We start from the raw sequence: 13,141 nt of genomic DNA, 5'->3' as shown, positions 1-13,141 counted from the left end.
ACTTTACCACCAGACTTTAATATTCTTGAGGACTGGGTGTGTCTCATTTACTCATCACAATGACAATAACACCAGCACTTTTTACCTCATTAAACCCTGGTTTGGAATAAAATAGATATAGATGCAAAGAAACAGTGGTATTTAAAAAGTCTCACACAGGAGTTTCTTTTAGGCACCTGGGTTAGTAGTGGTGTGATCAACTGAGGGAAAAGTGAGGTTTGATCATATGGTGCTACTGTTTGAAGAGCCCATTGGTATACAGGGACCCTCTCACACTAAAAATACCTCTTCCTGGTATTGTCAGATGACTCTTAGCTTCCTAAGAAAAGCCAAGGCAGAATGCTGAAATATACAAAGAGAGTAATATACCAAGTAGAAAAAGTTGCCCATTATAATCAGAAATGTGATATGCTCTCCTGTTTCATAGTCTAGCAGCCAGTTTACATTAAGTCAAGTGTTAATCCTATTTTCATCTATATTACTAAAAGAGGTATCAGCACAAGAAAGTTCCAGAGAAGGGTATGTTACAGAACTGGAGCCCTTTGTCTCCTGGGAATAAAGTACAAATCATGTATTAGTAGCTTATGCATTGAAGTTTAATCTTAAATTGTATCATAATAAAAAGTTGTAATTGCAATCCAGTAAACACTGAATAGTTTTTTAATTTATTTTATTGTAAAGACGCTGAGCACTGCATATTTTTAAATGAGTATTTTGTTTGAAATATGAGGCTTTCATTTCTTTGAATATAAAATAAAACTTAGAATGAGAAAATATGTGGTGGCAAAAAAAATTGCATAAAAGCCATTTCATTCTTCTACATTTTTAATAAGAAAAGAAGAGCTCAAAGCTCCTGTGGCTATTGCCAATGTGCCATCTAATGAAATATATGTGGAGACAGTTAAAACTCCAGGAATTTTCACTGTAGGCAAAATGCTAGTGTCATAGAGGGGCCCACTACTACCTCATTTTGCACAGCTGTGTTGCTCTTTCAGTCAAACTGGATTCATCAAAGGGAATACTTTGTATAAAAACTTCTAACTAACTTCTAAAAGCCAGCTATATTTACTGTGAAAAATCTCCACATGACCAGAGATTCACAATGAAGCCTGTAGACAGTACATAGGAAAGCATATTTAGGATTTTGTTTGTCCACCTAACAGACTTCACGTTTAACCACCAGTTTAAATTCTATTTCTCCACAAGAAAGAGGGGAAAGTTTCAGGCATATCTGGAGTTTTCACTGCACTTTATATTTTATACTTTTATATTCCACTGCACTGGTGTCTCTTAAAGTGATTCAATATTTCACAATTTAGTGGGCAACTACAGCAGCATTGAAATTGCATCCTTTGAATAAGGCCGGCTCTATTTCATCTCTGTCAGATGCAAATGAGAGATTTTAGTGCAAAACACAAATATAAAGCAGACATTTGTTTAAGCAAACAAGCAATTTGTTCATGTGTATATCTGATCCTTATTTGAAAGAGGTGCAGGCCCTTGCTCAGCCATTCACATTTGAAAAGTAGAAACTGTCCCATTGTCCAGTAAAATGACCTTATTGGCAGCCCAGACTTGGAACACCAGTTTGTCCATCAGAGGAAACAAAGCATGCATTTGCTGCAGGGTTGTGCTGACAGCCCTAGCCTAGCTGAGCTGCTGCAGGAGTCCAAATAAGTCCCTCCATGGGAAAGATAATAGACAGATAAAGGTGTTGTATTACCTTTATCCCAGTTCTCCTCTAGAAAAGCCTTTATTTAACCTGAGATGCAGACATGAGGTCTTCCTGTAATACCCCAAATTACCTGACATTCATTTCAGGAGTTTTATGAGAATATTGCAAAGTAAACATTTTAGGCTTTGCAGATCTTTCAAGCTATAAATAAAGGGATATACTAGTTCCAATGTTTTACCTTGCTATATCAAAAATCAAGCCCAGCTATGTTGTTTTTTATCCTTCTCAGTAGTTTTTGGATCAGTTATTATTTTCAGAGTTTGATATATTATGAAACTGTTTGTTTGTAAATCATGTGGAAAGTTTCCAGAATTACATGCCTTTTAGTCTCAACTTGTAGAATAATAATAAAAGTTTTACTGCAAATTGTGGTTTTTAAACTATGAAGAGATAGATGAAATATTGCTAATTAATTCACAGTTTTTTAGTGTATGGTACCGTTTTTCATTTAATTGAGTGACAGAGCACTCCTAGTTGTTTTAGATGAACAGAGTTAAATCGGAAGCATGAACAAAGCACTGAGTATAAGAAGGCCCAGTTCTGTCTCACTGAGTTAAACTTAACGTTTCCTACAATTTATTTTTGTTCATTAGGAAAGGAAAGCTGTTTTGAGAGGATAATTCAAAGATTTGGAAGAAAAGTGGTATATGTTGTGATAGGAGATGGTGTAGAAGAAGAACAAGGAGCAAAAAAGGTGAGTCCCTAGCTGGTGCATCTTGTTCTATTCCTCGTCCTCACCCTTCTCCTGACTGAGTCATCTCACAAGGTTCACTTCTTGGCAAAATGGCAGTGTCTACAGAACCGCAAGTATGATAGAAGGGCAGAATGAAGGAGCCTACTGAAGTGTTTTACACAAGCTTAAAGGTCTTCATAAAAGGTAGACTTTGAGGACAGAAGGGAAAGCTTAGTGGCGTAGTCATCATCCAGAATAGAGATGACGTACATGCTGTCCTCAGGCCAGCGTACCTCTTCTTACCCAGGTCAGACACTGCCAGGAGGCTTTGAAGTATCACTTCAGAAAGCCTCTGGATAGGTGGTCTGAGCTGCCTTGCAAGATGAAAATGGCTTCCTGCCCTGGAGGTCTTGATGCTTTCGTTCTATCATAAAGTCAGCGCCTCCCTGCCTCGGTCACTCAGGGTTTTTGGAAGGGAGTGGGCCTAACTCGCCGTTTGTTCATTACATTTCATTGCATTCCTTTGAATCTCTGTACGTGTAATTCCATCATTTTCCTTAGCAGAGCCATCTCATCCCAGTCTTTAGCTTCACACTCAGGGTCTTCACAGTCTGGTTACAACCTACAGGTCTGATCTTTCTACCTCTCCACCAAACCCTGCAGTGCAATTCATATGCTGACTTCTCTTTTAGTCCATGTACCATTACTGTAACAAAATACTTGAGACAAGGTAATTCATAAAGAATACACATTTATTTGGCTCATAGTTCCGGAAAGCCAAGAGCACAGTATCAGCATCTGATGAAAGGCTGATGTTTTACATCATATCATAGTGGAAGGCATAACTTGTCCAGAGAGAGAAGGTATGTTGCCTCAGGCCTTCCTCTCCCTAAAAGCCACTTATGCCCTGGTAAGAACCTTGCCCTCTGGACTTCAGCAGGCAATTCAGTTTCCCACTCACGACCTTTAGGAGATGTACCTAAATCTTCATTTTCCTTTGTCCAGCATTTTTCTCCCTGCTGTTTACTTTCCCTGGGATAACCTTTTCCCTACTGCCTTTCTCTCTGTCCTCATTTGCTAAAACCCAGTTCACACAGGACATAACCCTACAACCTTGTACATGTTCTCTGCTTTTTCAGCTCAGTAAGGCTCACTGGTAGTTTAACTGGAGAAGCTCTAATGGCAAATAACTTGGATTCTTCATCCTGCCGAGGTTCAATTTATGGCTTTACTGCCTATCTGTTTTTCTTGTCCATAAATGGCAATAGTAATAGTGCCTAACTCTCTGGCCTAAGTCAAGTTTTAGATTCATTTAGGGTATGTAGCCCTCATAAAACAGCCTAATATATGTAAGTCAGCAACAAATGGTACTCATTATTATTTGTATGTCTGTTCCAGCAGCTAATTCTAAGCTTCAGAGGTAGAGACTTTTATTGCTTAGTTTGTTGTCTGTAAACTGTCTTCATTTTTTATGCAACTTTCTAAATTGTTACTTCAGTGATCTATAAGTATGAGATTAACTAATAGCATAATTTCTCTTCCTCTTTGCCCCACACATTCATGGAAGTCCTTGTATGTTTCCACAAAGAATACAATTAAGTTCTTCTGGGGTATTCCAATGTTAACTAGAAATGGCAGATTTCTAGTATTTCAGGATCACCAAAAGCAGCACTGAGCATCAAGCATGGCATGTAGTCAGATTGTTTAGTCTCTGGTGATACCTTGACTCACCTTCAGAGTCTCTGATTCCAGAGGAGCAGAGACAGTGATATTAATTTTGTTGGTGATCTGATTGATGATTTCAGTGATGCCCTAGATACAGTGTGTGCCTAGGATCACAAACCTTCTGAGTGTGTTTGGCATTCATGGAACCCCTTCACCACTAGATCCTGCCCCCACCAAAATATTCCTCTTGTCTGCTAGTGCTTGACACACTTCTGTGGAAGTATTAGTCCTGACCTTCCCACTTCACTAGTGAACATGACTTTCATTGGGTTACATCTGTTAGCCCTTGGGGAAAGATTTTTATGAAGATAGCCCAGCCTGAGCAAAAATTCCCAAAACTCAATCCTGGAGATTTAAAGAGAATATTTGATGGAAATCCAGATGCAAGTTGTCTTCCTGGGAAAGTCACTGGAATCCCCAAGTCATGTCTAGTCAGGCCCTCCTGGTGACCAGAAGAGGCCTGGAACACATTTGCACCTCTGAGCAATGTGGAGTTGAAGAGTAATATTTCATGCTAGTATGGACTGGGGCCAGAGTGTGAATCTGCCTGCCAGGCTGGTCTTCTTCCTCTGGTGTTCACCAGAAGTTTAATTTCAGGAGAAACTTGTCATACTGTGGCTTTGTAGTTTGTGGTAGGTAGAGGAAGACTATGAAGGTAGTCACTTTAGCTGCAAGGAACACTGGTGAGAGCTTGTGAGGCCTATCAAGGTTTCTGTGCCATCCTTTCCTAAACTTTATGAAGAAATGTGGTCTTAGAAGTTACTTTGCTGGACTGCATAAATCATGGAAAACAAAGGATTTGTGTGTGTGATACTAGAATTAGAGGTAGCAGGAATAGCATATTTGCTCTTTGAATAGAAGTTAAAAGTACAACCACTATTTATCTTTGAACATGCTATTCTTTTTTCTTTTTTAATATGGGGCATACCAAAAAGAAATTAGGCAGCTACTTACAAAGAGCATACTCTTTCAATTTTTTTAAACTATGAATGAATCCTCCTAGCTTTCAAATTTGATTCCATGGATGACTGGATGTGGTAAACATACATGAACATTTGATGTCAGCAAGTTCTTTGCACCTTGAAACCTGCCTCTGTGTGTGTAAAATTTAGATTTTTCAGAAGATTCAGATTCCTCTTATCTTGCAGAGTGACTCGTTGAACCGTCCTGTTTGTTATTTGTTTTATGTCAATTCTGGGGCTTGAATGCTGTTCCTAAGCTGCTTTTGGTCAAGACTAGCACTTTATCACTTAAGCCATAGCTCCATTTCTGACTTTTTTTGGAAGTTAATGGGAGATAAGAGCCTCATGGGCTTTCCTGCCCAGGCTGGTTTTGAACTACAATCCTCAGATCTCAGCCTCCTAAGTAGCTAGGATTACAGGCACTGGCACCCAGCCTGTCTTCTTACTGTCTAGCCTTTTTGAAGTTAATCAATACTTAAATAATAAGATTTAACACACAAGTATATAATAATTGGCAATCGACAATGAGTATCAGATATGGACAGAATTTAATTTTTGAAAAATATCTCTACCATTCTACAATATCCCTTATAAAGAAACTCCATATATAAAGAAATAAATGAAGGTAGCAAGTTATGCTGTCGAATGATTAATAATCTGAATGATAACTAACAAAAATTATCACCAATTGTAATACCCTTAACATTTCAGTCTTTATTTTAAGGTATTCGGTGGTCTAAATCACATAGCTAGAAAGTGGCCACACTAGGATTTGAACCCAACTGGGTTCCTCTGGCCATGACATTTATCACCAACTTTCTTTATAGTAAACCATAAACTCATTGATAAACAAAAATAATTCATGTGCTTTGTTAGTAATATATCTATATAGTTTTCTACTTTCCTCTCATTTGAATTGCTAAATTGATAGACATGAAGTTCTATACATTTGTGCACTAAAATGTTTTACAAATAAACCTATTTTTCATACTTCACAAACAGTTTTAACTACTTACCTCTTGCTTCTTGATTTCTTATGTTCTTGTAAAATGTACTCCAACACTCTGCTCTTTTCCCTTCAGAGAGGTCTTTCATTTCCCTAAATAATGCTTGCTAAAGAGTGGTACATTTTATTTAAGTCAGAAACAAAACCCAGTAAGCAATTCCCTAGTTGGCTATGTCATTAAAGTGCACTTGAAGTCTGTTCTGTCATCCTGAGTCTTTTTGCCAATATAGTCTGAGGCCTTTCATAAGTAATTTAATCTAATTCCATAATTTGTCTCATTAAAATGCTTTTTAAACATAATCCTGTTCTCCTAAAATGGTATGCTTGAGTGACAGAATTAGACATCTGTCTGATAAAAGAAATTATTTCTAGAATAACCTTCTGTTTCAGAAATTTATTTAAAACTAAATAAGCATAACTGAAAAAAATGACAAGCATCCATTTTCTGCATATTAACAAGGGCTTTATCAAAAATGTTCATTTTAAATGTGTGCACCAACATTTGCTGAAATACAAGACAAAATGAAGATTCTGATGATGCCTGAAGCTGAACTTAGAACATGGACTGCAGAGAATTGTGTCATTATAAAATCATTCAGTGATTTACTCTTAATGCCATGTCTTAAATTGGATTTCATCTTCTTCCTGAAAAAATTCACTTCTTTTTTGAGCAGAATAAGAGACATAAGTAGAAGTGCAATAATTTTCAAAGTGAGCTGTTAGAAAAATATACCTTTTGAAATCTCTTTATTTACAATCAGAAACATTTATACCTCCCTATGCAAACTGCTGAGAAATAACATGTTCATATGAAAGTAAAGCACGAATTGGTCTTTTTAAAACTACAGATGGGAATTATATACTTTTTCCCTCATCATACCTGCTCTTTGCACTTAGCAATCCATCCTGGCACTTTCCTGTATCAGAATATAGAGTGCTGCATCGCTAATCCTTTTAAGTGACTGCATCAGTGTTTCATTATATGGATATACTATTATTAAACTAGACCCCTCAGGCTAAACATTTAGATGGGTTCCAGTATTTATAACAAACAATTCTGCAGTGAATGGTCCTTATGTGTACATGCAATTATGTCTGAGGAATAAATTCCTACAAAAGCAATACTTCCTATCAGAAAATATATACTTTGAAATTTTGGAACCTTTTATTATTGTGTTTGGGGTAGTTTGGCAAATTTTAAATTACTTGTAAGCATTTGTGTACTCAGCTTTTTAAATGATGGATGTTATATGTGACCAGAGAGATAAATGCAAAATATCGGATAAGAAAGGGAGGGAAGGTTTTGCCTGTAGATAGTTGCTGCAATGATGTGTCATGCTGGGCACCAGTGGCTCACATCTGTAATCCTAGTTAGTCATGAAGCTGAGATCCAAAGGATCATTGTTCAAAGCTAGCTGGATCTGAAAAGTCCTTCAGACTCCATCTCCAAAGTAACCATCAAATATAAGGGATAGAGGCATGGCTCAAGTGTCAGAGTGCCAACTGAATCAATAAACTACAACATAGGAGGCATTACAATATTCAGGCACTGAAGATCCAGCCCAGATCTGGTAGGTATCTTAACCAGGTATTATTTAAAACTTCTCCTCTTGAAATCTCCATTTCTTCATCAGAATAATAACACTTTATCTCCCCTGACTTAGCAGAGCTGGATACAAAATCTAATACATCACAACTATCATTGTCATCAATAAAATCTTTAATATGACTTACAAAGCTCTTTTAGCTAGTCTTGTCAAGAACATTATTCCTATCATTATTCCTACCTAGCCAGAGTTCTACCAATAAATTTCTTCTTATCTTCTGTGCCCTGACCCACAGTTAGCAGAGTAATCTTCTGAATGCTCATCCTTTTATACCCAGCTCAACTATCACCACCTCTTTACAGGCATTTTCCTAATTCCCTAGGCAGAGTTAATCGCTGCCCTCTAAGAAGACACGAGGAATTTCCATGACTGTTGTACATTTCTACTATTTATTCACATAGCCATATGTATCTCTTATATACCTAGGCGTGGTCTTGCATACTCAGGTAATTTCCTGAATTAATATTATCTGAAGGTGCCTGGGGGGAAGTATCCTTATATCCCCAAAGAGATCTTAGGATACCCACTTAGTTTATTAATACTATGTAGTATTGAGTCCAGAAAGATCTATATTTGATATTAGAATTCAGTATATGATTTTGTTAATAGATGTACTTAATAGTTTGAATGTAGTATATAACAGCTATGCGATCTATATCAGAATAGTAGCGTTCATTATCTACAAATGAGAAAAAATAAAACCTCATTTTTATTGTTTACCTCTAAGTCAGAGTCTTTCCTTAGTCTAAAATGTCCCCAAAATTATACTTACAAATTTTACTTTGGCCTTTACATCATTTATGTGTACAAAAAAAATCTATTAATTTTCTTCTGAGAGGTGATAGTTACCTTTCCCACAGAAGAAAACTTTTTGTTGATGCATAAATGCTTACCATGATCCTTTTGAGCAGTTATAGTTTATTTCCTCCTCTACAGATTGAGGTAACCTGGTTTTCTCATTTCTGGTTTATTCAGACTTTTTACAAACATTCCCTTATAAGTTGATCTTTAGATTGATGGTTTAAACCACCACAAAATTCAACTTTAGCTATCCATTTCGAATTTTTCCTGTGTGGAAAAGTCATTTTAAAGTCAATGTAAAGAATCATGGTTGAATTATGGGAAATAATAGTTGATTCATATCTGAGAAAAATTACATTTAGAAACTTGTAAAGTACTACCAACTAAGGAAAATGGCTTTGGAAACTTGTAAAGTACTACCAACTTAGGAAAATGGGGGGGGGGGTTTGGTCAGTCATGGGGCTTGAATTCTGGGTCTGGGTGCTGTCCCTCAGCTCTTCAGCTGAGGCTAGTGCTCTACCACTTGAGCCACAGCACCACTTCCGATTTACTGAGTGGTTTACTGTGGATAAGAGTCTCACTGACTTTCCTGCCTGGGCTGGCTTTGAACCATGATCCTTAGATTTCAGCTTCCTGAGTAGCTAGGATTACAGGAGTGAGCCACCAGCACCTGGTGAAGACATGTCTTCTTCTAACTTTCATATACATGTTTAACTTTCATACACATGTTCTTCAAAATATGTATATATGTATGTGTGTATATATGCATGTGTATATATGTATATGTATATATATTTGAATAGCAGCTGTTTTCAGTAGAGTCACAGCTAGTAATTCATATATAAGTTACAGTATAGACCGACTTAAGAATACTCCTCACCTTCTTAAAAGAAGCAGACTCTAGATTACATTTAAAACTCAGCCCAGTATTCTTTGGGGAGGACTGAGTTCAGATTTTTGTTTTAAGTCAATGTGATGACAGCTGGCAGTTTTCACAGTAGTGAAACAAAGGGATGCCAGGAGGAACCAGAAGGGTGTGTGATTAGCAACCTCCCTGACTTCACTGTGTGTCTGCCCCTATGCAGCATGCTATGCCCTTCTGGAGGGTCTCCAGTCACTCGGATCTCATGGCCTTACATCATGCCTTGGAACTGGAGTACCTGTAACAGCCACATGACACTTTGAAACTGCACAACTGCCCCGTGACCAGGAACAAATCCAACAGGCCTGAGTCTTGTGTCAGCGCTGGACTCCAGAACTTAGTGATTTCAACATATGGATGTGCAGCTGCTGCTGGTCTTGACCTCTGCCCTCCTGGTTAATGGAGGAACACGTCTATTTCTTCAGAACAGCTGTTGACTCGAGTACTGTGAATCCAATGAAAATAAGCCATGAGAATGTTCTAGCACAGCGTACTGTGTCTTTGCCACACTAACTCCTGGTTCAAACCTGTGAAGAAAGGACCTGCAGACACTTCAGTTTTAGCATTTTCAATGTGACAGAAACAGCTTCTCCAATACAGCAGACTTGATTGCACAACAAAGACTGACTTGTGTTTCCTGAATACCAGTGGAAGAATTTCTCTCACAAAGGAGGTTTTGCGTTTACTTTTTTTGGTGTCTCATTCCCCGGGTAATCTGTACATCTCTACTTATTTATGAACAGACTTGTCTTCAAAACAGAGTTGCTGAGGTATAATTCTCATTATCATACAGGTTTCCCACACAGTCTATTTTCTTTTTGGCATCAACAATGATCGAAGGGACATAATGTTAAGAAATAAAGGATTAAAGGCTTTTGCCCAAGTACATGGCAAGTACTTTGAATTTTAGCACATTGCAAAGTAAAGTATGTCTAATTTAAACGTATAATATGTACATCACTGAGACAATCATGTACAGAAAGAATTTTTGGTGTAAATTTGTAATAATGGATGATCTTTTACATATTATTTAGGGAAATGATATTGAGAGGTAGTAATGCCTTGATAGTGAACCTTGAGGCACTATGTGCACAGACTTGTGTGCAAGTGCCTTAGCTAAGTATTGGGTATAAATATGTAGATAATGGACTTTTTTTGATGTTGTCAAGACCAAAAAGCATGGATGTCAAGTGTCAAGGATTTTGTTTTCCAAATCTTTCCCTCCCCACTCAGTTCGTCTATCTGAGATCTTTAATGCTGTTAGGAGGACCTTGATAAAATAACAGAGCAGTTTCTTAACTCAAATTAAAGTCCTCTTACCACCTCATTTTCTCTTTTTAACACTCATGTATTATATGTAACTACTTGGAAAATGATTATTCAAATGCTTCATCCCACAGAAAGAATATAGATGATAGATATATTTTATTAATAAAATGAATTGGAGACTAGCAGAGTTTTCATGTGCTCAGAATTATTATTGTGTCTGCATTTTGTTTATTTAGATAACGGAGGACATTATCTGGAAATCAGCAAAACTTTTGCATTTCCCTTACATATTCTGTTTTCCTCCCTACCCAGAGACAAATTAATTGCCAATAGTGGACATGGCTTTGGTCATCACTACCAAATAAAAACGATACTCCTCCCTTATGTATTACATGACAAGCATAAATTGAGGAAATAAGAATTGTCACTTTTGTCACACCACAGGAAAGTTTCTCCAAAAGAGACTGATTTCTATGGAAATAGAAATCTCATCTAAAACTTTCCATTACCATGAAATCACTTTTTGGATAAATTTTCTTTATTATTATATTGAGGAGAGGGGAGGGAGGAGTCACCAGCTTTGACTCAGAGTAAACAATGACTCCATCTTTTTATTCCCCTCAAGTTTCATGTTGCTGCTAGAATTCAACATTTGTGAATTTTTCAAATTGTTTAAGAATTGAATTAAGATTCCTTTTCTGCTTGAAGTTGAATTTTTTTACCCTTTTCATCTTACTTTTTTTTTGTATCCTGCAGACTGAAAATACAAAATTGATCTTGGCCTCACTGTAAAAAAAAAAAAAAGAAAAGAAAAGAAAAAAAGAAAAAAATAGTGTGTTGTGTCTGCAATTGTGTACAGAAGTTTTCTCCATTAATTTTGTGTTTAAATTAATAAAATTGATTTGTGAAGGACTGTACACTCCTTGAATATCAGAACCATCCTTTCCCCTTGGTTACACAAAGTAGCAGGATCTTGTTTGCATTAGGACACTCAAAAATCCAGCAAAAGGAAGTCACATGAGCAATTCAGTGAGGGTTAAGCAGTCTTTAGGGGGACACACTGGAAAGCAACAGCTGTTTCTTTGATCACTGAAGAACTGCTAAGTGGAAAATCTCTTTACTTCCCCCAAAGCATATAAACTGGACTCTCAGTCACATTTATCTAAGGGAAACAGAATCTTAGATTATACGGCATAGATTTAGTCATTTGGTACCCAAGGGATAGCAATATAAAGTTGTTTAATCAACAACAACAAAAAGAATGCTCACAACACATATCTCTGCAAGTTGCCAGATTAATCACTAACAGAAAGCTATAAAACTGCACAACTGGCCTTCCCATGAGAATTTTATCTCAGAAATATAGCATTTACCCAAAACATGAGTATCAGACATGCAGCATCTGACCCATTAATTAGCCCCATGATGTATATTTTTCACAGGCTCACACTAGGCTAAGCAGTTTGAATGATGAGGTGTCAGTCTTAAAAATGAAGAGATTTGGAGTGAAATCTGTAACGTGTGAGGAGTGATGGGATTATTAAGTTTTAACAGAAGAAAGTCCAGAAGCTGAGTGGAGGATACACATTCAGAGGGTGAATTTTCTGGAGCATATTTTTAACATAGCTTCCAGGATGCTGCACTGAAAGGGTGGCCCTTGGAGCATGTACATGGCCCTCAGATGCTTTTTGGCATTGTGGAGCCTTAAATGAAGCCTGTACCTTCTTCTTAGCATTGTCATTACTTTAATGAACAACATATTAGGCTCTTCAACTGACCAAAGAGCCCTGAAGCACCTGTACCTCAACTTTGCTCAGAACATTTTGAGTGCCAGAAATGACCTCATCCAGCTTCAATCCACCCAAATTATGACCAGCTCTGTATCTACAAAGCCTTTCCCATCATGTTATTCAGCACTAAGTCCTTATTTCAATTTTTCTCCTCACCCACCTATGCCTTCATAGGTAGTTTATATTTCACACAATAGACTTCCTGGGCCCCCATCATCTGACATTCTCCTAGGTGTTAAGGGAAGGGTGACCGTGACTCCAGTACTGAGCTCACAGTGGAGTTGGTAAAGCCAAATAAGCAAGTTATTTTTGTTGCTGTTATAAAAATTAGTGAATTACTAAATGACTAAGATACAGTCAGAGCCCAGGATATTGTGGCACATCTATAATATTGAGTTATTGAGGTAAAAGGAGGAGGATCATGGTCAGAAGCCAACCGAGGCAAAAGTGCAAAGGTCTCTGAAAAACAAACTTGAAGCAAAAGGACACAAAGATGTTGCTCAAATAGGAGAACACTTGGTTTGGTATGCACGAGGCTCTTGAGTTCAATTTCCAGTTTTCTCTCCTCCACCAAAGAAAATATATTCATATCAGAAAGGTTCCTCATGGAAAATTAAACAGGTAACATGGCTTAATGGACATGCAACTGAT

The 13,141-nt window shown here is 37.3% G+C and overlaps 1 protein-coding gene across 16 annotated transcripts in view; it reads left to right on the top strand.

The window, feature by feature from the left end:
- Eya1 (EYA transcriptional coactivator and phosphatase 1) overlaps nt 1-11,347 on the top strand; it is a 310,160-nt gene extending 298,813 nt beyond the window's left edge. For 9 of the 16 annotated variants that reach the window (XM_069990921.1, XM_069990918.1, XM_069990920.1 and 6 more), the window contains 2 exons: nt 2,329-2,429; nt 9,595-11,347. In XM_069990921.1, the coding sequence (XP_069847022.1) occupies nt 2,329-2,429; nt 9,595-9,675 (182 nt within the window). In that variant the 3' untranslated portion in view covers nt 9,676-11,347. The remainder of the gene's footprint in view (nt 1-2,328; nt 2,430-9,594) is intronic. The other 7 variants (XM_069990912.1, XM_069990919.1, XM_069990911.1 and 4 more) reach the window with 1 other exon arrangement.
- Nucleotides 11,348-13,141: the final 1,794 nt, after the last annotated feature.

This window comes from Dipodomys merriami, unplaced genomic scaffold, assembly GCF_024711535.1.
Source record: "Dipodomys merriami isolate MVZ:Mamm:240054 unplaced genomic scaffold, mDipMer1.0.p SCAF_4, whole genome shotgun sequence".
Classification (NCBI taxonomy): Eukaryota; Metazoa; Chordata; class Mammalia; order Rodentia; family Heteromyidae; genus Dipodomys; species Dipodomys merriami.
This window is presented reverse-complemented; position numbering and strand designations above follow the sequence as displayed.